Genomic DNA, 23058 nt, shown 5'->3' on the forward strand with positions numbered 1-23058 from the left:
ATAAGTCAGTTCTCTAGGCAGACATCATTTTCACGTTATAGACTTCTTAAAAAAAAACGAAAGCCCTGATGCCTGCCCAAAGCTGGACACTCTGGAACGTTTGGTTCCAAACGCCAGCCTCAGGGGGTTTACCTGGGAGAGGCTGTGGGCTCGCTCATCAGAGGGGCTTCTGATAAAACAGTGTGCTGTAGGTGGTGATAGTTTGTGTTGGAGGCACACCGAGTACAACTTGACTCGGAAGATGTAAAGAGAATGAAGCCAAGTTTTCTGCTTCCTTTAAAATTTCCTCTCTTGACCTCTGTTCCCCTGCCTATGGCTCACGTCAAGTTTCATAACTTTGCACAAAGCTGAAAATGATGCAAACACTATTCCTGAAAAGTTAAACTTGGTTGTCTATTTTGTTCTGATGCACGTTGTCCAAAAATGTGCTGACTTCAAAAACCAAACCAAAGTTTCATCGAGACTAAGCATGCCGCCCCTTGTCCAGATTTTGCATCTTGTGAGTCGTTTTCACCAGATATTTTCACTACCAGCTTTTAAAAAACGATTCTTACCCTAGCCCCACAAGTGGACAAGGTCTGTTCAGCAGTGACACATGCTGATGAAGAAAATCCACAGTCACCCACAGATAATGCAAGCGCTTAATGAGATTCGACAGTCTGGATCTTTCTAGAAACATTGAGCGTCCTGTTCTTAGGAGTATGAAGGAAGAGGTCCCCATTGGGACTCATAAGCAAAATCAACTCATCGGATTAATGTAGGAACTCATTCCATGAATCAGTACTGTGCTGTTAATGAATTGGACTATTCGTACTAAACACTTGAGACAAATTTTCTTTTCAATTATAGAGATGTGCATATTTGTCCTTTCCATATGGCTTGGTGGTCCCTAATTTTTATAGAGGCTAGATTCTTGAAATGGAGAGCCCATCTCTGAACTTGGAATAAAGCTGAGTTGAGTTCACATCACCAGGGTGCAAGACAAAATTTTAAATAGTTAGTTTATTGACTGTGCTGTGGGATTAAAAACAAAAAAAATCTCCATAATCACTGCTTTGTGTATTGGGGAAAATATTTGTTGAACCATGATATGATATTCTTTTAGCAGCCTTTAGGAATGAGGGTGCCCAGTGACTGATTAGGTAGCTGCAGCTAATATACAAAAGGATATTCCTTTTGGTTCGAAGACACAGTCTGGTGACTGACTTCTTGGCATAACCATCTCCAGTGGCTATTATTATGCTGTTGAAACTCATGCCAACTCATGACATTTTTTGTTTGTTTGTTTTGTTTTAGTTAGTGTTAAAATATTCACTTAGGTGGGAGTTTTCCAGTCTAATAAAATTAGAATTGGTAATGGGGGTGATGTACGTAGGGGAGGAACGATGCTTGGGAAATAAACCTGGCTTACATAGCCAGAGAGACACTCACTGGGTCACTGGATCCCACGACAGGGCTAGAACGTGGCCTGCTGTCAGAAACAGGCAGTGTAGTTATCACGTAGTCTGTAGCCCTTGTTCCCAACCGTATCATCAGCTCTTAATCGATGGAAAAGCAAAACTTCGAACATTAAGTACTGGCCTTGCTTTGAGAATGTTAACTATGAGAGTGACTCCTGAGACTTTCAGCTTAGTAAGAGTGCTGGAAATGGATTCATTTAGCGGGAAGGCAACAGCAGACGTGGGGCATAGCAGCAGGGTTTGTCTGAAGGGGCACGACTTGGACACGCCAGAGAAATTAAGATCAAAACCAAAAAGAAGGATTGAGTTCTTAGTGAGTCCCCATAAAGACAAGGAAAGCCCAGTTTTTTTCCCCAAACTTATAGAGGAAAAGCTTCCAGGAGGACAGTTAAAAATAGCATGAAAGTGTGTTTGCTATATTTTATGCTGACCCTTTGCTTTCACCAGAGGATATATAGTTTTTGGCTTTAAGGGGGCAAGAGGAAATAGATGAAAAGGAACACTGTAAAGCATCCAGGATTTCTGGCTGGCAGTCTCACACATGGTATGTTTTCACTTTAAATCCTTGAGACCTCTCGGCCTCCTGTGTGGGGTGGATACCAACTGTTGATACCCTTGGGGGAAGAATGTTCTTACTAGAACTGGTTACCCAAAGTGGATGTCTTAAGCCCAGCTGCTGATTGTCGTGGCTCCATCTTTGGGCACGCTTTTCCCTCCTCTGTCGGGAGCTCTGGGGTTTGCTGTTTAACGGTCTTGTGTCGTGTCCTCTTTAAGAAAAGGACGTGCCCAACAAGCCCTTGCGCGTCCGAGTCCGCTCCTCCGACGACCGGCTGTCAGTGGCGTGGAAAGCACCGCGCCTGTCTGGAGCCAAGAGTCCACGCCGATCCCGGGGCTTCCTTCTGGGCTACGGAGAAAGTGGCCGGAAGATGAATTACGTCCCACTGACGAGAGACGAGCGAACGCACGAAATCAAAAAGCTAGGTGAGTTTCATGTTCATTGCCTTAATGTCTTAATGATCTTGGCGATCATTTTTAGATCTTGAAGCTCTTTTGAACAGAAAGTTGTCTTTCGGCTGTGATGTTCATTTTCCAGGTGTTGCAGTTATTCGGAAATTCATTGTTCTGCCTTCCCTCCACGCCTCCGTCCTTTTCACCTTCCATTATCGGTGGGACAAGGCCGCCCAACAAGTGTCCATCAGCAGCTTCCTGATCAGGGTCGTGCTGATGCCATGATGTGGGTCGGTTTTCTGGATGTGCCGGGGTTGGGGGGCGGTTGGTGGTGGTGAGCCTAAATGCTTTTCCCATCTTGGCTCTGCTTTCACCATTTAGCTTTTTTAAAAATATAATTTCATTTGTTTATTTTGGGCTGTGCTGGGTCATCATCGCTGCGCGGGCTTTTCTCTAGCTGTGGCGAGCGGGGGCTCCTCTCTAGCTGCAGTGCACGGGCTTCTCATGCAGTGTCTCCTCTTGTTGCGGAGCACGGGCTCTAGGGTGTGTGGGCTTCAGTAGTTGTGGTGTGTGGACGCTAGAGCGCAGGCTTAATAGTTGTGGCCTACAGGCTTAATTGCTCTGAGGCCTGTGGGATCTTCCCAGAGATCAGGGATCGAACCCATGTCTCCTGCATTGGCAGGCAGATTCTTTACCACTGAGTCATCAGGGAAGCCCCATCGTTTAGCTTTTTAAGCTTCATCTTAGATCCTGGGGCATTGGACCTTGGGTCCCATTGAGATGAAGTGTGGTGGCAGCTGATAGAGCCTGTGGACCAAGGCTGCCCTCCTTCCTCTTTGCAAACTCTGATGCCTCTGAAGGAGGCATCGAAGCATCGGCCGTGGAGGCTGAAGGAACATTTGCCAGGAGAGGTTGTGAGCTTGGTTGCCTGGTTCGAGGCCTGCTTGCCTTGCTCATCAACAGGCCTGGAGAGTGGACATGGGCCATGCTCCGAGGTGGGGCAGCGATGAGCCCTTGCTCCCGGCATTCCTTGGGGGTGGACACGGGCCATGCTCCGAGGTGGGGCAGCGATGAGCCCTTGCTCCCGGCATTCCTTGGGGGTGGACATGGGCCATGCTCCGAGGTGGGGCAGCGATGAGTCCTTGCTCCCGGCATTCCTTGGGGGTGGACACGGGCCATGCTCCGAGGTGGGGCAGCGATGAGTCCTTGCTCCCGGCATTCCTTGGGGGTGGACACGGGCCATGCTCCGAGGTGGGGCAGCGATGAGCCCTTGCTCCCGGCATTCCTTGGGGGTGGAGACCCTGCAGCACCCCTAGAACACTGCTGCTTTTCCTCCTTCCTTTACGCTCCCTTATCTACATGATGAGTTTGGCAGGAGGCACCGGGCAAGCGTGGCTGGGCCCTTTCCTTCCGCATCCTGTAGGGGAAGCCGGGCTGCAGAGCATACAGTCTGTTCCGCTCCTCTGTGGCTGAGTTGTGGAGGGCCCAGGGTTGCTGGGGCCATGAGGTCTGTCTGCCTCTGGGGTTTGGTCTGACCTGCCGCAATCCTCCAGCTTGGTGTGTACCAGCAAGAGGCACTGTGCCCTCCCCCACCACTTAGTCTTGTTCCCTTCCTAACTGAATCAGTGCTCAAGCAAAGAAGAGGGTGTGATTCTACTGGGTCCTGCTGAGACTCCAGGGGGATACGGGGGTCTCATCACAATGCAGTCATGGCCTAGCTCCCAGCACACGAGATAAGGGGCTGGAGACTGACCAGGGCAGGTTTGAGCTGCTGGAGGCGCTGAGCGGGAGGCCGGGCTGGATTTCCTCCCTGAAAGATCCTTGGAAGTTACCTTACTGCTCTGCTCAGACACCTGCTGTTGGAAAAGTCAGTCTGACGTTCCTAGGGCAGGATTGGCCCGGCATCCTGTGGGCTTTATGAGGTCTCCACATGGTGGCACAGGCAGCCATGAGCCAGGCATGGCATCGAAGCCTCAAAATAGATGCTAGGCTTTTTCCAGCCAGTAGAGACTACCTATCTGTCTGCTCCAAAGCCACATAAAACCACTAGGGATTGCAGGAGAGACTGGAGAAATCTGAGTGGTGCATATTTTGTGAAGGCTGGCTTCAGTATTAGCAGCAAGACCCAGAGCTAGAGGCTTGACACCTCATTCGTTCATCCAGCCATTCCGGGGCCTACCCCTAGCCCTGAGTGGTTGTGCTGTGCAGGTTACGTGGTGGTTTCGGGGAGTCGGGCCAAGTTATATCCAGAGCATCAGCAGGAGAGCCGGGTCCCCACCTTTGCGTATCTGACACGGCAGGCGAGTGCTGTGCAAGCGGGGACTGCTCACTGCCTGGAGTTCTTTCCTAGACACCACACATTAAAGTGTCCTTTGGTGTCGACGAGTTTTTCATCTGACTGGTTCTGTTAACTTTTTGTTTCCTTAGTAGTGAAGCCCTGGCTCACTTGAGCATAGCAGAAGGATTTTTTTTTTGGCTTCCTAAACTTGAGCAAATGTTGGCACTGAGGTCAGGGGTAGGCCCCAATCCTAGCCTGAATGGACAGCTCAGGACTCCACCCACTAGTTTTGGAATGTTCACCAAATAAAAAGTGCTGCATTTGCCATCGTGAAGATCTACGTGATCACCTAGGAGGAGGTGTCACTGGACACTAGCTCATCCTGGCCAGGAGGATCGGGTGACGTGAATTCCCAGGGATGTCGGAGTGGCCTGTTGTGTTCAAGGATGCTGGTCTCCTTACTTTATCCTGCGTAGGATTTTAATTCCACTGGTAATGGAGATGCCACGGAAAGCGTGGTACTGCAGGGAATGGCCAGATCTTAAGGAAACTTGGAGAAAAATGGGCCTGTGGTCCCATCAGCAGAAACCCTGCCCTCGGAGTCATTCATCAAACATGTCCCCTTGGGCATCTTCTAAGTCAGGCACCATCCTGGCACGGTCCCCCACAGTCCCCTACAGGGGCAGACGGTCCCCAGAGTGCATAGAGCTCGCTGTTGTGAAAGCAGCCGCAGGGGACAGAGAAGTGTCAGGGGCAGGCGGCTCTCTGTTCTCCGGGAGGGGCCGCCAGTGTTGAATCTTGTACTTAGAGGAGCCCCCGGCGGGGTGGTGGGAATACGGAGGGGGAGGAGGTAGCCAGCCCAGAGGAGGTGGGAGCCGGACAGTAAAGAGGAACGAGGCTTTGGAGTCCTTCAGGACATTTCCATGGACCTTTGGGAGTCAGTTTCTGCCACATCACACTGAGGTCAGGAAGTGAGGGGAGTCGGTGGCTCTGATGAGCAGGGGTGGGACCTGGGGGCCCAAGGGTCCCTTGGATGGTGATGCTGTGCTCATTTTGGAAATTTTGTTTCTACTCTATTCAATGATAAAGAAGTGCAGGAAGAAGTGTGCTTTTATACCACTGGGTCTCTATGATATTTCTATGAAAAAGTGGTGAACTGAGGCATGCCCAGCTCTCAGGTGCTTTCTCAGCCCAGGGTCAGTGTCCCGTGGGCTCTGGGCTCTCTGCCCCTTCTCACCTATGTTAGTAAGAGCCCAGGGCTTGTCTGAGACCTGCCTAGCATTTGGGCCATGTCCTTGGGGTCATCTCACCCCACTGAGCTGGCTCCTCATCCATGAAAAGGAGATGATGAGAGTGGCTTATTGGTGGGGCTTTGTCGGGACTAAGTGAGGAACTGAGATAAAATGCTTAACCCGACCAGAGACTAGACCCGGCGCACATGGGCCGGTGTTATAGTTTACTGCAGTGCAGCCTGTTCCCTGGAGGTCATCTCAGGCCACACTGACCTGGAGAGCACAGCAAGTCAAGAATCTGGGCATTCAGCAAATCAAGAACTTTGAGAATTATACTGCAGACATGCAGGAGAGTCCGTCGTGGGAAACTGGTCTTTTCTTGGTGGTTCCTGATAAATGGTGAGCCACTGCTTTGCACAGTTAGTTCTTTATACATGTTCCTGGATTGTGAAATTGACCAGTAAAAATTTTCTTTGTGGACATTTGGTGTGCTTGTCAGTAGCGCCAAGAGATTAACAGATCTGAAGGGACTCCAATGTTGAGACATTTAACGTTCTGGGAATCCAAGTGTTACAAGCTTGGTTCTTCCTTTTTGTAAAACATAACATTTCAGAATTTTCTGACAGAATAAGAAGTGACAGCCTCAGCCTAATACTGTACTCTGGTCACAGTGTGAATTTCATCTGCCCTATGTATGTATGTATGACTCAATGACATGAGTTTGAGTAAACTCTGGGCGTTGGTGATGGACAGGGAGGCCGGGTGTGCTGCAGTCCATGGGGTCGCAAAGAGTCGGACACAACTGAGCGACTGAACTGAACTGAACTGAACTGATGTATGTACAGATACATAGAGACCGTGCAGCTTGTCACGTGTTACTCCTTCGCTTGAAATGTGATTAGTCTATAGAAGTTTACATAAACAGGGCTCTCTCTGTGAGTTTTTTTGAACATGGGTCTCCTTTTATGTTTACTGCTTGTAAAAACAACAGGTTTGTTCTGCCACCGCCACATGGGCGTTTGCCATTCCTGCAGGCAGGCCACCAGCATCATACATTTTCTTCAGGACTTTAGTGACACGTTATTGGGCTTCCCAGGTGGCTCAGATGGTAACAAATCAGCCTGCAATGAAGGAGACCCCAGTTTGTTCCCTGGGTCAGGAAGATCCCCTGGAGGAGGGGATGGCAACCCACTCCAGTATTCTTGCCTGGAGAATCCCATGGACAGAGGAGCCTGGTGCACTGCAGTCCATGGGATCACAAAGAGTTGGACACAACTGACTAAGCACACATGCATGCTGTCTTATGAATGTGCTGACATATTACCTGATGATATAATTATCTGTATTAGTAGTATGTCAAGTGGCCTCATTTTTATTCTTGAACTGATCAAGGCTGCTATAGGAAACAAGCATGATAGAACCTGGAGTTGGGTATTAGCAACTTTGGATTTAGGGAAGATTATGAGTCCTTCTTGGAAGGAAAGTTATGACCAACCTAGATAGCATATTGAAAAGCAGAGACATTACTTTGCCAACAAAGGTCCGTCTAGTCAAGGCTATGATTTTTCCAGTGGTCATGTATGGATGTGAGAGTTGGACTGTGAAGAAAGCTGAGCACCGAAGAATTGATGCTTTTGAACTGTGGCATTTAAGAAGACTCGAGAGTCCCTTGGACTGCAAGGAGATCCAACCAGTCCATTCTAAAGGAGATCAGTCCTGGGTGTTCTTTGGAAGAACTAATGCTAAAGCTGAAACTCCAGTACTTTGGCCACCTCATGCGAAGAGCTGACTCATTAGAAAAGACTCTGATGCTGGGAGGGATTAGGGGCAGGAGGAGAAGGGGACGGCAGAGGATGAGATGGCTGGATGGCATCACTGACTCGATGGACATGAGTTTGAGTGAACTCTGGGAGATGGTGATGGACAGGGAGGCCTGGTGTGCTGCGATTCATGGGGTCACAAAGAGTCAGACACAACTGAGCGACTGAACTGATGAGTCCTTCTTAGGGGTGTGACTTTGGGCAAGTTAACCCATTTTTGTGGTTTTATGTCCTCATTTGTAAAATAAGAAAGTTCAAATTGGAAGAAAGCCAGAGTGCTACCTGGATCTCAGACTCAGTGATTCCACAGTACTTGAGAACTGTAGGTTTTAGTTTTTGTAGTTTATTTCCAAACAATGTTTTCAAGTTTACATTGGATATTAGTTGGCCCAATGCACAAGTTGGGAGGTGGGAGTGGGGGTGAATGGAAAAAACAATCTAGAAGTAAAGGATGAGTCTAGACTCCTCTGTTTGCTCTTAGCTCATCTTCAGAGACGCCGTTCTGAGGATTTTAGTTCAAAGGGCACAGCATCCCCCTTGGGCTGAGAGCCTGGTGTACTTGCTACTCTTTGTCTCTCTCCTCTCTATTTGATGACAAATAAAAACAGGGACCTCTCTGGAGGTAAAAAAAATATTTACCTCCAGTATTTAAGTCCAAGGGAATTACGTGGAAAAATACACTATTCTTTTCCTTTTTTAAACATTGTTCATCTTTCTTTGACGCTGATGCCGTAGAAACCCACTTTTTCAGGAGTTGTACGTAAAAACCACTTCCACGTTTCCCGACATAAATTGTGTTCTTTTTGAGTTTAGTTCCTACAGTTCTTGGTCTCATCTGTAGTTGTCCTGAGTAAGTTAGAATGCCAATAAGATGAGAAGGGAAGGAGGTAAGGGGAGGGAGACATCGACAAGCAGGTGTGTGCTGTCCAGAGAACCAGTGGCGGAACCTCATCCCTTGCTTGTTGGTCCGCAGCCTCCGAGTCGGTGTACGTGGTCTCTCTGCAGTCCATGAACTCCCGGGGGCAGAGTCAGCCAGTCTACAGGGCTGCCCTAACGAAGCGGAAGATTTCAGGTACGTCTCCAGGGACGCATCTGGTCAAGCCGTGGTCTAGGGCTTGGCTGTTTTCCAATGATGCTGGCCGGGTGACGACGTAAATGGATTTTATTGGGTATAACGGGAAACGGGGACAGACTTGGTCACATAGGGAGGCACGAGTGTTTCTTTTCTACTCAGAGGCTAGAGTGTTCCTGTGATGCAATCTATCCCTGTGTATATTTGAATGGCTTCAGATTTGTCATGATAGCCCCAAGCATTTATTCCATTTACAGGCATGGTCTGATCCACGCATAAATTGCCCTTGGTGATAGACTGGGAACAAAGAGACAGAGAAGGGTAGGTGTGGACGGGGCAGCACACAAGATATGCCCTCACACTTTATTTCAGCTAAAACTGCCTAAAAATGGCATTGAGAAGAGTGAGAGAAAATGTAACACTGGCTTGCTGATAGCCTGATCATTGATCACTTACTTAGGGATGGTTATTTCCACATCTGTTCATAGATGTTTTTTATGTCAGTCATATAGTAACAAATTACATATGCCTTTTCTGGTTCACGTGCCTTAAAGAGGCACCTATGACATAATGATATTTGTGAAGTCACAATTTATTTAAATAATATATTTCTATGGTATACTCTTATATTGATAGTTACTGTAATTGTACATTGTATAACAAAAGTTACATATGTATGATGTTTCACTTTTAAAAAATTCTTTAATTGCTGCTCTAGAAGAAGTCCCTGTATCACTTTCCTAAAGGCTAGGTAGTTAGCTTCCCCTACTTGTAGTAAAAGCCACAACCTTTGGAAACATGATCTATGAAAGTTGAAAAGATAAAACATATGAAAAAAACTGCAAAACTCCAAGAGACTAAGAAAAGCAAAACTGAAGACATCTTGTGAGTCTCAGTGTTACAGACCCCACATAAACTTTATGACTTTACTGTAGTCCACTGGAAACTGTCAAACTGAATTCTCTTTTCTATCTGAATATAACATTTAATCTGCTTTGGAATCATATATTCTAAATTGCGAGGACACCAAACTCAATGTGATTTGTGCAATTGTTGAGCTAGAATTCTTATTTCATGCCATAATCACCTAGGAAATGCTCTGAATTGAACTTTTCTTCCCCAAACTTTTGCTTCCTGTAAAAACAGTATTATTTCCCAGAAACTCAGAGTGTATACTGAGAAAGCTCTGAGTGACTTGGACTATCTCTGACCAAGGCAAAGCATCTCCTTTTGCACGACTGTCCTTATGTGGATTGGGTTAGGCAGCTTAGAATGTGTTTAAGAAGAGAAAGAATGGAGATTTTTGGTTTTCTGTGTTGACCAATCAAATAATTGCTTGACTTCCTATTCATTTTATTTTATCTAAATCAAGCATAAACAATTTAAAATCTAGGCTCTGGGGGCCAGCGGGATTCAGGGCAGAGCCTATTGTAGGGACAGCCTTTCCACACACCCCATTGTCGTTGCAGAAGAGGATGAACTGGACGTACCTGAAGACATCAATGTCCGGGTTATGTCGTCCCAGTCTGTGCTGGTAGCCTGGGTGGATCCTGTTTTGGAAAAACAGAAGAAAGTTGTTGCATCAAGGTACTTTTCCTTCTTTCTTTGTCTTTATTTTCTGTATGAGAGACATGGTTTTTCTGGCCCTGAAGAGACACATATTTATTTGAACGATTGTATTTTCAGACATACGTGAAGACCGACCTCTTTTGTAGCTGACAGGTAGACTGTTCTAGGACAATCTAGGTGATTCTGTGGGTGGTACACACTCCCACAGATTAGATGTGGGTAAGACACACAGCGGGCCCTCACATCTCATCTGTTCATAGTCTGATCTTGTGTCTGGGATTTTCCTAGATTCTGCTTCATTCTTTGCCCCAAGTTTTGCCTTGTCTCTTGAATGTTCTGTTCAGGCACAGAGGACATGGGTCCATCTTAGGAAGAAGAGCCTTATCGTCTTCCTGGTATTTGGAGATAGTGGCCGCAGGAAGGGTCTTGTGTAGACTGGTGTGCATATGTCTAATGTCTTGTGCAGAGTGACTCCTCTTGAAATAGTCTTCAAACGCTGCATGGCTTCCCATCCAGCTCATCTATGCATATGCAACAAAATGTGCTTTATTTTGTCTTAACCCATGATTTTATGCTCTTCTGGTTTTTATGGTCATTTGCAATAGTAATGGAGGAAAAACCAGTCATGAGGTTAAAATAATTTTTGTGTTAAAAAGGCCACTGTTATTGTTTGGTCCTTAAGTCATGTCCAACTCTTTGTGACCCCACTGACTGCAGCACACCAGGCTTCCCTGTCTATCACCATCTCCTGGAGCTTGTTCACACTCATGTCCATTGAGTCAGTGATGCTATCCAACCATCTCTTCCTCTGTCGACCCCTTCTCCTCCTGCCTTCAGTCCTTCCCAGCATCAGGGTCTTTTCTAATGAGTTGACTCTTCTCATCAGGTGGCCAAAGTATTGGAGCTTCAGCTTCAGCATCAGTCCTTTAAATGAATATTCAGGGTTGATTTCCATTAGGATTGACTGTTTTCATCTCCTTGCTGTCCAAGGGACTCTCAGAAGTCTTCTCCAGCACCATTGTTCAAAAGCATCAGTTCTTCAGCACTCAGCCTTCTTTATGGCCCAACTCTTACATCCCTACAGGACTACCAGAAAAACCATAGCTTTGACTATACAGACCTTTGTCAGCAAAGTGGCCACTGGTGAATGCCATTTCTAGTTAGTGGTAGACCAGTAGTCATAAAAATGTGCATTAAATGACTAACACACAGCCAAGAGAAAGCACACAGCCAAGAGAAAGCCAAAGACTTGGTGGTCTAGTCATTATATATTATTATATATTATTTTTTTAATCTATTTGCAACCAGGAAAAGTGAATATACTTTAGAAAATGAATGGAATATAATGCTGAGTGTGTGTATATATATATATATATGTATGGTATATAGATGTAATTCTACATTATATATATTTATATATAATATTATTTGTTCTAGCTAGAGCTTCTGTCACTGTCTGCTAGTAAAAAAAGACATCTGCTTCTTGTCAGAGACCTCAGAAGATGCATAAGTGGTTCTCTCCCAAGCCATAGGGCCTCCCCCAGCAGGAAGTGTTCCTGATCAACACAGACATCCTGATGAAAACAAAAGAAGACTTGAGTTTTCTTAGTAGAACTCTTACTGCTAATTGGTGAGCTGTGTCTGCAACTGAGGGCTTCCCTGGTAGCTCAACTGGTAAAGAATCTGCCTGCAATGCGGGAGACCTGGGTTCAGTCCCTGGATTGGGAAGATTCCCCCAGAGGGAAAGGCTACCCACTCCAGTATTCTGGCCTGGAGAATTCCATGGACTGTATAGTCCATGGGGTTGCAAAGAGTTGGGCACGACAGTCTTATCATAACTAATGAAATACCATAATGAGTAGCACACTGTTAAGGCATCAAACGCCGTCTACTGTAAGGTGGCCACAAAGAAAACGTCTGAGAAAAGCGACTCAATGGACATGAATTTGAGCAAACTCCAGGAGACAGTGAAGGACAGGGAAGCCTGGTGCTCTGTAGTCCACGGGGTTGCAAAGTGTCGGACATGACTGAGCAACTGAATAACAATAAATGGTGTTTGTAACTTGTAACGTCGAGTGTTGAGGGTGTCTTCTGCCTGGGCCTGTCAAATATGACTGTGTTGGGTCTATGGTACTCCTCTGCCTGATAAGCACACAGCAGAGTTCCTCTGATAAGCCTCTCTCTCCTGCTGTTTATTGTATGTTTTTGTTCCATCTCATAGTAATAAGTCTACTCAGAACTACAGGCTGCCTTTCCTTACAGAACTCACAGAAAACACACCTGCTTTGTGTTTAGTGCTTAGTGAGTCTTCTTGTCTTTGTTTGCTGGAGAGCCAAGGTGCTTTGGGCTGGATCTGGTTCTTAATATTTCCCATTCCACAGAGCACATACACACCCCTGCCACACACACACACACACACACACACCACATAACACATACACAGGCAACACATACACACACACCACATATACACACAGACACCATGTATACACACACACACCATGTACACACACACCACACACACATACACCACACAGAGACACACACCACATACACACACACACACCATATATACACACAGACACCACATACATGCCCCTGCCACATACGCACACACACACAGACACACACCAGATACACATGCACAGACAATACATATACACACACTACATACACACACACCACGTACACACACACACACCACACAGAGACACACATCGTGTACACACACACCATATACACATATATCACACACACACACACACACTCGTACACACCCCCACACCTCACTCCCACATACCACGCACATGTACACACACACATACACACCAACACACACATATACCACGTACACACACCCCCCACACACACCCCTAATAAGGCACTTGCCTCATAAAAAGTGTCCCCCCCTTATCCCTCCCTTTTAATTTCTGCTTGACATTTTGAGCAATAAAATGTTTTGGTCTTGAAAAGACACTAAGCTCTGTCTTTCCTGGGCTAGTTTAGACACACCTCCCTGGAACATAAGTAGATTCTTTGAACTAATAACAAAATCACAAGTTTAGAACTTTCTCTTCTTGATTTCACCACTTACCTCCAGAAGTCATCACTTACGGGGAAGGGAGAACATCAAGGACGCCAGTGTCCCCCTGCAGAGAACCGGTCAGCTGGGTGTGTCGCTGCTTTGTGTTTTCTTACAGACAGTACACCGTGCGCTACCGAGAGAAGGGGGAGTCGGCGAGATGGGATTACAAGCAGGTCTCCAACAGACGTGTGCTGGTCGAGAACCTGAGTCCAGACACCATGTATGAATTTGCAGTGCGCATTTCCCAGGGCGAACGAGACGGCAGGTGGAGCACATCTGTCTTCCAGAGAACACCGGAGTCTGGTCTGTATTCAGCATGGCCTTTGCACTTGCAACTTGGGAATTACCCCTAAAAGGAGATTTAAAGACACTTCAGGGAGCCATAGTGATAATGGCCAGGAGAGGCATTTTGCAAAGTAGCATTACCCCTAAATCTCGTGAGAAGCTTCCTTGGGTCCATGCTTTAGCCTTTACTGGCTATTTTCCTGAGCATGTTTTTCTGACATGTGGAGTGCATTAAAACCACGCGGAGCCTTCATAAATCCCTGCTGTCTGTGTGAACGCCCCTGAGTAACAAACGCATGGCTCCAGAGTATTGGAGAGACTCTCCTTTCTTAAGACTCAAGTTGTGCTTGATTCTGGGGGAGAAATTTGTTCTATATTCAAGGTTACAATTATTTTCTTTTAAATTACGTCTATTAAAAAAACCCAAAATTTTATCCAGAGGAAGTTGGAACTGGATTGTATTCTTCTTTGTATATTTCAATATTCACCAATGAGAGAAATTCTGAATTCCTAAAAACATTTCCCCATGTGTGTCTAACCTCCTTGCTCTATGAGTTGGTAAAGCTGACATAAACCGCTAAAGTGGAGAATTTTCTCTCATGTATAATAAAAATTAACACAGTAGCTCTGCAATGAAATATATGTATGCAGGGACCATATGTCATTTTTAGAACAGCCATAAGGGCCTTTTTAAACCTTGGATTCTTGTCCTTTTGTAGCTCCTACCTCAGCTCCTGAAAATTTAAATGTCTGGCCAGTCAATGGCAAGCCTACAGCCGTCACTGTAGCTTGGGATGCTCTGCCTGAGACCGAGGGGAAAGTGAAAGGTAGGAACCTCATGACTGAGAGTATAAGGCACACGTACGTGGGAGTGAAATACCCAAAGAGAACTGTGTGCGTTGACCCTGATAAACACGGGTTCTAATCGCAGGCTTGGCAACTGCAAAAGCAACAGGGAAGTTAACAGATGGATTTGGAATGCCAACCCAGTGGACAAGGATATTTCAGCAGGGTTTTCACTGTCAGTCAGATCAGGGTCATCATGCAGATGACTTTCCATCACCCCGTTTGCAGGGATTTTGATGCTACTATCAAGAGGGCTGTTGTTAATTGTATGGATGTGACATCATAACCTTTAACCAAAGTGACCCCTTGTTTTTCATCCTATGGATCTTTTCACTGTGCCAGTTAAGATCATGGCAGGTCAGGCTGAGCAGGAACCCCATGGGATCATAAATGTCTTGAATGCGCTACAAATATTTGTTGTTATTGTTCAGTCGCTCAGTCGTGTCCGACTCTTTGCAGCCCCATGGACTGCAGCATGCCAGGCTTCCCCGTCCCTCACCATCTCCTGGAGTTTGCTCAAATTCATTTCCATTGAGTCTGTGATAACATCCAACCATCTCCTCCTCAGTTGCTCCTTTCTCCTTGAAAATTAAAATATTATATAGATTTTTTCCCCCTATTTGTCAACATTTTGAACAATTGAATTTTGGGGAGGTGGGATTTGAAGAAAAATGACCTTAAAACAGGAAAAAAAAATACTGTAGATTTAAAAAAATGAAAATAGAATAAAATAGTCACAACTAGATAAATTTTAAAATAGTCTGTTGAGAACATTAAATAAAAGCACAAATAATTTCTTTTTAATGTAAAAACATTCAGAAACCTTTTGGAAATCTACTTGGAGACATTTAAAAGAGCGGTATTAAGGGTTAGGCTTCCCAGGTGGCTCAGCAGTAAAGAACCTGCCTGCCAATGCAGCAGACACGGGTTCAGTCCCGGGGTCAGGAAGCTCCTCTGAAGAAGGAAATGGCACCCCACTCTAGTATTCTTGCCTGGGAAATCCCATGGACAGAGGAGCCTGGCAGGTTACAGTCCATGGGGTCGCAAAGAGTCAGACACGACTTAGCAATTAAACGACAATTGAGGGTTAGGTTTCGACTATGCAAATGTACTCTAAGGGTACTTTTTTTATTGTCGCTTGATTTTGGAAGAAAACTTGAATATGCAAAGTTTGTGTAAGCTGAAAGAAATTCAGCAAATTATCACTGATCTCCTTTGAGAATTTCTTAATTAAAGAAAATGGATGGTTCTCTTTTGTATTCAACCTTAAGTTATCTTTGGTAATCTATAAGGATATCTTTTCATGAGACAGTAAAAATTACAGAAGATAGAAGAAAGTATTTTCTAAAATTCAATGCTTTCTTTCTAGGTTTTTAAAGAATATACTGCACTATTCTTGCTCATTTATTTATTTTTTTTGGAATAAATCAGAAACAAATGAAGAAATAGTTGGCCCCTTTTAATCATTCTTTTTATGACAATTTGAACATTGGCTTCTGTATTATTATCATGATGCTGAAAAGACTTCTGAAACCTGAATAAAAACATTTTTTTAGCTGACTGCCATTTTTAGTTATTAAAAAAAGTCAATTATTGTTCCTCGGTGACCTTATTACCATGCTATTTACTTTATTCACCCATTCTCACATCTTACTTTACATTTTAGCTCTTTGGCAAAAGAAACTCCCTAGTAGTCAATTAAATATTGCCAGAAGTAATAATAGCTACTGAGGTTTTATGTCCAAAAGAACTCATGTACCTCACTAACCTAAAGGTGTAGTGGTGGAATTGTAAATTCACAATTATCCTGGGGCATATTTTACATCTGAGAAAAAGAAAATATAATAAAAGAATATACTTTGACATGGTCAAATTTTTTCCAGATGAATTGAATCCATAAAAACAATCTAAATTACAAAATTTTATAGACAGTGGGTTTTTAAAATTCTTACTTTTGACCACCACAAATGACTAGTTTGTTCATTTTCGACAAGAAAAGAATGCTGGTTTATTTTTTTCAGACAAATGGTGAAAAGGATTTTTGGATGAAAGTTTTTTAACTAATGTACTTTTGAAAGATTAGAGCTTAGGGAAAAAAGGAAAGCTCATCCATGCTTCCCTAAGAAGTATGCTGGTTGCATGGTTATTGTGTAATTCACCCCACCCCCCTCCACCCCCGCCCCTTGGTTAGCTCCTACTCATATTAACTCAGTAAGTTATAAATCTTGTTATTGGCAGGAAAATATTCATGACAGTTTTTAGTTGAGGATGAAAATTATGCTTCAAAACCTTGTTGTTATTCAGTCACTAAGTCGTGTCCGACTCTTTGCGACCCCATGGACTGCAGCAGGCCAGGCTTCCCAGTCCTTCACTGTCTCCCTGAGTTTGCTCAAACTCATGTCCTTTGAGTCAGTGATGCCATCCAACCATGGGACTGAAGCCTTGGCATGGATGGTTTCAAAACATGACTTCCTTATGTTGCACTATTTCCATATAACCACAGAGATATATTAATTCCTTGGACTGAATTTGCTATGATTTTCAAAGCCCAAGGCATAATATGTTTGCAGATATAGGCAAACATTAAACATCACATAAGTCTATGTATGACTCAGCAACTTGTCCTTACAGTTTTAAAAACTGAAAAATCCTTTTCCGAATATATTAAGAACTTCCCTAATTATTATAAAAGTGAAATTATATTTCAAATATGGAATTTATCTGGCTTAATGTACAAATACAAACAGCCCTGATTCATAAAACGGAACTCTTAGAGGTGTCAGCAGCTGTTCAGAATCAGTTCCTAGAAATTGTCTTTCTTTTTCCCTGCTCTGATTTCTTCTATTCTGGCTATATTCTGTCATGGTAAATTAGTAAATAAACGCAATGAGGAAAAAACCCAAACACAGTGTAAATATTTTTGGTACGTTGTGTGAAGACTGGCCTCCTGGGGTCCATATGCTGAGTTTGCAGTAAATGGAAAATTGCCAGCTGATTGACTGGTGGCCTGATTGAGTCACCGGTTCACCTCTTACTGTGTCTTTATGCTCCAGCTGCTGACTTGGCATGCATAGCTAGAGTATTAATTTTAGTAATGCGCATTCTAATTCATCCTGCCCGTACAGTCTGTCTGCTGGACACAGGACTGTTTTCAGTTTCCTCCTTCCAACCGTCTGCCAAATCATTTCAGAGTACATTCTTTCATACGCCCCGGCTCTCAAACCATTTGGAGCGAAGTCCCTCACCTACCCTGGAGAGACGACGTCTGCCCGGGTAGAAGGTCTGCAGCCTGGGGAACGCTATCTTTTCAAAATCCGGGCCGCCAACAGGAGAGGAATGGGGCCTCATTCCAAAGCCTTCATTGTTGCTCTGCCACCAAGTAAGCATGGTGTGTTTGTGGCTCTCTTTCTCTCTCTCTTCATTACTCCTAATTGTGGTGTGTTATTTTGAATCATTCTCACGGGTTTAGAACTGCTCTGTTGATGAATTGCGGGGTTAAAGTGCTATTCTGATGTCTAAAATATTTTTGTGGTCCCTTCCGAAATTGGTCTCCCCAAACCCTAAAATGATATTGATTGCTAATGACATTAATTGTTATTATGATGTTAATTACATATTATGTGATTAATGGATACATCCGTGATTAATCTTATATCATTGTGTAATTTGGGGTTTATGATGACAAGGAAAGAACATTTTACAGGCATAATGGGACATTTTTAGTCGGTCCCATTTCAGTGAATAAATAGCACATAAAATTTTTATAGTTTGTATTCCATGGTTTTGGAGTGCAGCAGTACCCAGAAGAATTTCAGTTACCTTGTTTATCTGCTCAGTATCAAAACCCAGCAGGTCAATAAAGTCCAAAACTGGAGTGGGCTGTATTTTCCTTCCTGCTTCTCTGAGTTTGCAACAGATGTTGGTAGCTCTCTCCTTCATTATATGCTGTGAGGATCCATAGTCTACTGCAATTCTATCTTCAAACAGCTGAAATAAATGAAGTTTGCTCTCTCTGGATTCCCCAGCACTATCTATATAAATCTTTCTCCCCTGACAGCATCCTTTTCCTGCATTCAACCCTGGTCTCCAAAAAGAGTAAATTGTAGGGTTCACATAATATAATGTTTTGCCTATCCCAGGGGTCTTTTTATTTTAAGCTTTATTGTGGGATTACAAATGTATCCATCATTAAAGGGATTTTAAGTCAAAAAAAGCAAGTAAGGACATGTTATGAGGAATAGGGAAGTCTTTGTAATGCCTCAAAAATGACAAATGTGTAACTCACCCCAGTCATTTGCAAATCACACACAACACATCTGCATATAATTTTAAGTACAGATCATTGAACATTCTGTGCCAGGCTTATGTGTATTTCTTGCCTACATTGTAAGGAACAGCTATAATGCATTTGTAATATCTTGAAAGTTATATTAAGAGTTGACTCATTGGAAAAGACTCTGATGCTGGGAGGGATTGGGGGCAGGAGGAGAAGGGGACGACAGAGGATGAGATGGCTGGATGGCATCACTGACTCGACGGACATGAGTTTGAGTGAACTCTGGGAGTTGGTGATGGACAGGGAGGCCTGGCGTGCTGCGATTCATGGGGTCACAAAGAGTCAGACATGACTGAGCGACTGATCTGATCTGATATAAGATTTTGTACTTATGAACTCAATGGATTGGTTCAATGCACTCATTTCAGAATTCCTTCAAATAAGCTGTGGCATAGCCCAATTCAATTTATAGAAACTCAGCACACATATTCTCTAGGACTATATTGCTTAAAGCAAAATAGAACTTTAAAAGTTATCGAGGCTTCCCTCGTGGCTCAGACTGTAAAGAATCTTCCTGCAATGTGGGAGACCTGGGTTTGATCCCTAGGTTGGGAAGATCCCCTGGAAAAGGGCATGGCAATAAAAGGACTATATTGCTTAAAGCAAACTAGAACTTTAAAGGAGATTGCTATAGTTGAGAAAACAAGTGTTTAGTGTCTAAAGGAGGAGAAGTTATCAGTTTTATTACTAGTGTTCGGCACCTCCATACTGCCATCTTAATAATTTTTCATCACACATCTTTCAGATTGCTTCTTTGACAGCAAATTCTTTAAAATCTGTTACAGCCCCTACCAGTGAGTCTGAAGTTCAACAGAAAACAGACAGGGAAGATCAGCACAAACCTGAAAAGCCTGAGCCTTCCTCATCTCCTAAAGCGCCAGCTCCCTCAAAACATACTCACTTGCCTGTTTCTCCCCAAGGGAGAAATGTCAAGAGCCCGATTCTCGACTTAAAGAACAAAATATTAGCTAACGGTGGACTGCTCAGAAAAGCCCAGCTTCCCCCTAGGAAGAATGGAGGTTTGGGTCTTCAGTCCACAGAAATCACTGACGAAGAGGAGCCGGATTCCCGCGGGGACCCACCAACCTCGCCCCCAGAGACCCAAGGCCAGAAGTCCCAGCAGAGGCCACCAAGTAGACCTGTCCACCCGTTCCTTGCCGCTGGGAGGACTCCAGTGAGAGCCCGCACTCCCATGCTGCCGCGAAAGGAAGGCGTGGACCAGCGCGGCTCCTCACCCACCTCCCACCCTCGTCCGGGGGCGCCCCCCTCCGCATCTGCATCTTTTTCTGCCTCCCGTCCACCCCCTGAGAGCAGCACTCACCGCCTTTCTGGGGGACCCTCCACCAGCCGGCCTTCCAGCTCTACTGACAATGACTCAGTGGGTCTAGAGGAGGAGGAAACCACCGCTCGCTCTCCGCCCCCCAAGGATGCCCTGTCGGAACACCTGCCTGGCAAGAGCGCGGCGCACGCTCGGCCGGCCCTGTCTTCCGGCCGCCACCCGGCCTGGAGTGCCCTGCGCGACCGAAGCGCGGCGCACCATGGCACAAGACCAGCCCTGCCTGCCCGGAGGGCACCCCACTCAGAGGATAGGGAGGAAGGTTCCAGGGCCTCAGCCCCACCCTCGAGACTTTCTCCATCTCCTGGGGGGTCATCTCGGCTCCTGATCACCGAACCACAGCCCGGGTCTCCGCTCTCCCGCGGCTGGAAGGATGGTCAGGATGCGCCGGCCGCCAGGTCCAACGCGCCGTCAGGGTCCACCCGGCCGTCCTCGAGGACACAGGCCTCTGAGGGAGCAGGCGGCTCCGATGGCGATGGTGAGAGTGATACGGAAGAGCGAGGGAGGCCGGCTGCAGCCACGGCCCCAACATTTAGGTCCCGGTTGCCCGCAGGCCCGCCGGTCTCTGGACACTTCAGTTCGCTCAGAAACAGACCCTTCGCTGCCCACGGCAGATATCCACACAGGTTTGGCAATGGCCGGGGACCCCGGTTGCACCCCTCCAGCTCCCCTCCGTCCACCGCATCCCCCCGGGTTCACCCGAGGGTGGATTCTCACCCAGCTTCTGACCATCGGCGCGGCCCCGGAGGCCAAGAAGACAGCGAAGAGGAGGCTGAAGACGAAAAGCCACTTCCTGCCACGGTGGTGAACCATCACGTGTCTTCCTCCTCCAGGCAGCCTGCCTCCCGGGGCGCGGACCATCTGAGAAGAGGCCCCCAGAGAGGGGCGAGCCTGCAGCGGAAGGAGCCCCTCCCAGAGAACCCCAAATCCACGGGCACTTGGGCTGGGGTGCCCCCTCAGGCCAAACCTCCGTCCTCTAAGGCTCAGGATACGCAGCAGAGCACAGACGCTGGTGCGGAGGGCGGGTCTCCCAAAACGCAGCTGGGTGGCCGGCCACCTGCGCCACGGTCCCCACACCACCAGGAGCCCACGGGGCCCCAAAGGATGGGTGCCGGGTCCGCTGCTCTGGAAAAGTCACCCTCCTTGGCCGTCCCGGCGTCCCAGCCACAACCCCACGGCCCACGGAGCAAGGAAGTGGGGCGTCCGCCTTCCAGACCCCAGCCTGCGTTCCCCTCCGAGGCTGGCCGTCCGCACCCCACGTCGCAGGAAAGCGCCTCCTTCTCAGACTCTTACTCGTCCAGAGGCGGACAGTCCTCCCGCGTGGCGTCTCCCCAGAATCTGGACGACGACAGCGCAGAAGCGGGGACCGGGGGCGTCCGAGCACCCGCGTACTCGGCCGGTGCCAAGGACGCCACCCCATCGCTTCCCAAGCACCGCCAGGTGGACGCTCAGGCAGGAAGCGCGGGCGATGGTCACCTGCGCAGGCCCGCGGGCAGGCCCGGCAGCCTGCACCCCCACGCCCGCACCAGGGTCCCGGGCAGAGTAGGCCCCCAGTGGGCGGGCAGGAAGGATGGGGCGTCCCAGGCCTCGCCAGCCAAAAGGGAGCCCCTGCCGTCCAAATCGCAGCAGTCAGTGTCAGCCGAGGAGGAGAATGAAGACGTGATGTTCTTTAAGGGAGGAAAGGACAAGGACCCGCAGTCTTCCTCTGCTCCTAAGTGGCCCTCCTCCTTCAGCCCCAGGGGCGGCAAACACGTGGACCGGACCCTCGCCAAGGGGGAGACGGAGCCAGTCATTGTGCTGGCGCCCCCCAGAGTGGGCTCCCCGCACGACGAGAACGCCACCCCGGTGAAGCGGCCTCTTTCTCCACCTGCGGGCAGCTCCCCGAGAGCCTCGCACCTCCCGCCCAGACAGCCCGCTCGCAGCCCCGCCGCCACCCCGAGCCCCACGGTGGGCACCCCCGCGCCGCCGCGGTTCACCACGCGCGCGCCCGCCCCGTCCGCCCCCACCACCCCGATGCTCTCCTTGCGCCAGCGGATGATGAACTCCAGGTTCCGGAACCCGTTCTCGCGCGCGCCGGTGAGACCCCCTTCGAGACCAGGTGAGTTGTTTTTACCTGAACGTTGTCTTGACAGTTCTCAGCAGGGTTCGTAGCAATTCCTAGAGCCTTTTATCTTACTGAGCATCTGCTCAGTCTAAGCACTGGGTTAGGAGCTTTGAGGTGTAAACACGATCTTATCCTGGTAACCATCTCCTGGATTTGCATCACTTCCCGGGTCTTCAGATGAGGAAGCCGGGGTTTAGGGGTCTGAGTGGCTTGCTGGAGGTCAGACAGCTAGGAGGTGGCTGATCGGCTGTTCCAATCCCAACACCGACTCCACAACCCTCTGGTAGGTGTGTGTGTGCCTGCTCAGTCGTGGCCGACTCTTTCCTGCCTGGTGAACGGTAGCCCGCCAGGGTCCTCTGTCCATGGGATTCTCCAGGCAAGAATCCTGCAGTGGGTTGCCATTGCTGTCCCATCGCGCTTCTTTGAGTTCCTTAAGATCTAAATCTGTGAATGTGTGTCACAGCCATGATGCCATACTCAGGTTCCTATGTTTTAGGTTGTTCTTGTCCCAGGGGGTATTAGGGAATCCACAGGAAGGATTAGTTCCTGTGGAGGCTGGAACTTGTTCTGGTTATTCTGCATATAAACCTCTCAGCTAAAAATATCTGGGGACAAACTCAAATGTCTTGGGTGAGGATTGCTAAGATGTTGCAATCAGTGAACCTTGTTTAAAACCTCCAGAAAAGA

At 46.9% G+C, this 23058-nt stretch overlaps 1 protein-coding gene across 1 annotated transcript in view; it reads left to right on the forward strand.

The window, feature by feature from the left end:
- Positions 1-23058, forward strand: part of FNDC1 (fibronectin type III domain containing 1) — a 111466-nt gene that overhangs the window by 48557 nt on the left and 39851 nt on the right. The window contains exons 5-11 of the mRNA XM_070796467.1: positions 2235-2441; positions 8712-8810; positions 10280-10397; positions 13580-13767; positions 14469-14576; positions 17786-17974; positions 19717-22365. Of these exons, the coding sequence (XP_070652568.1) occupies positions 2235-2441; positions 8712-8810; positions 10280-10397; positions 13580-13767; positions 14469-14576; positions 17786-17974; positions 19717-22365 (3558 nt within the window). The remainder of the gene's footprint in view (positions 1-2234; positions 2442-8711; positions 8811-10279; positions 10398-13579; positions 13768-14468; positions 14577-17785; positions 17975-19716; positions 22366-23058) is intronic.

This window comes from Bos indicus, chromosome 9 (assembly GCF_029378745.1).
Source record: "Bos indicus isolate NIAB-ARS_2022 breed Sahiwal x Tharparkar chromosome 9, NIAB-ARS_B.indTharparkar_mat_pri_1.0, whole genome shotgun sequence".
In the NCBI taxonomy this organism is placed as follows: domain Eukaryota; kingdom Metazoa; phylum Chordata; class Mammalia; order Artiodactyla; family Bovidae; genus Bos; species Bos indicus.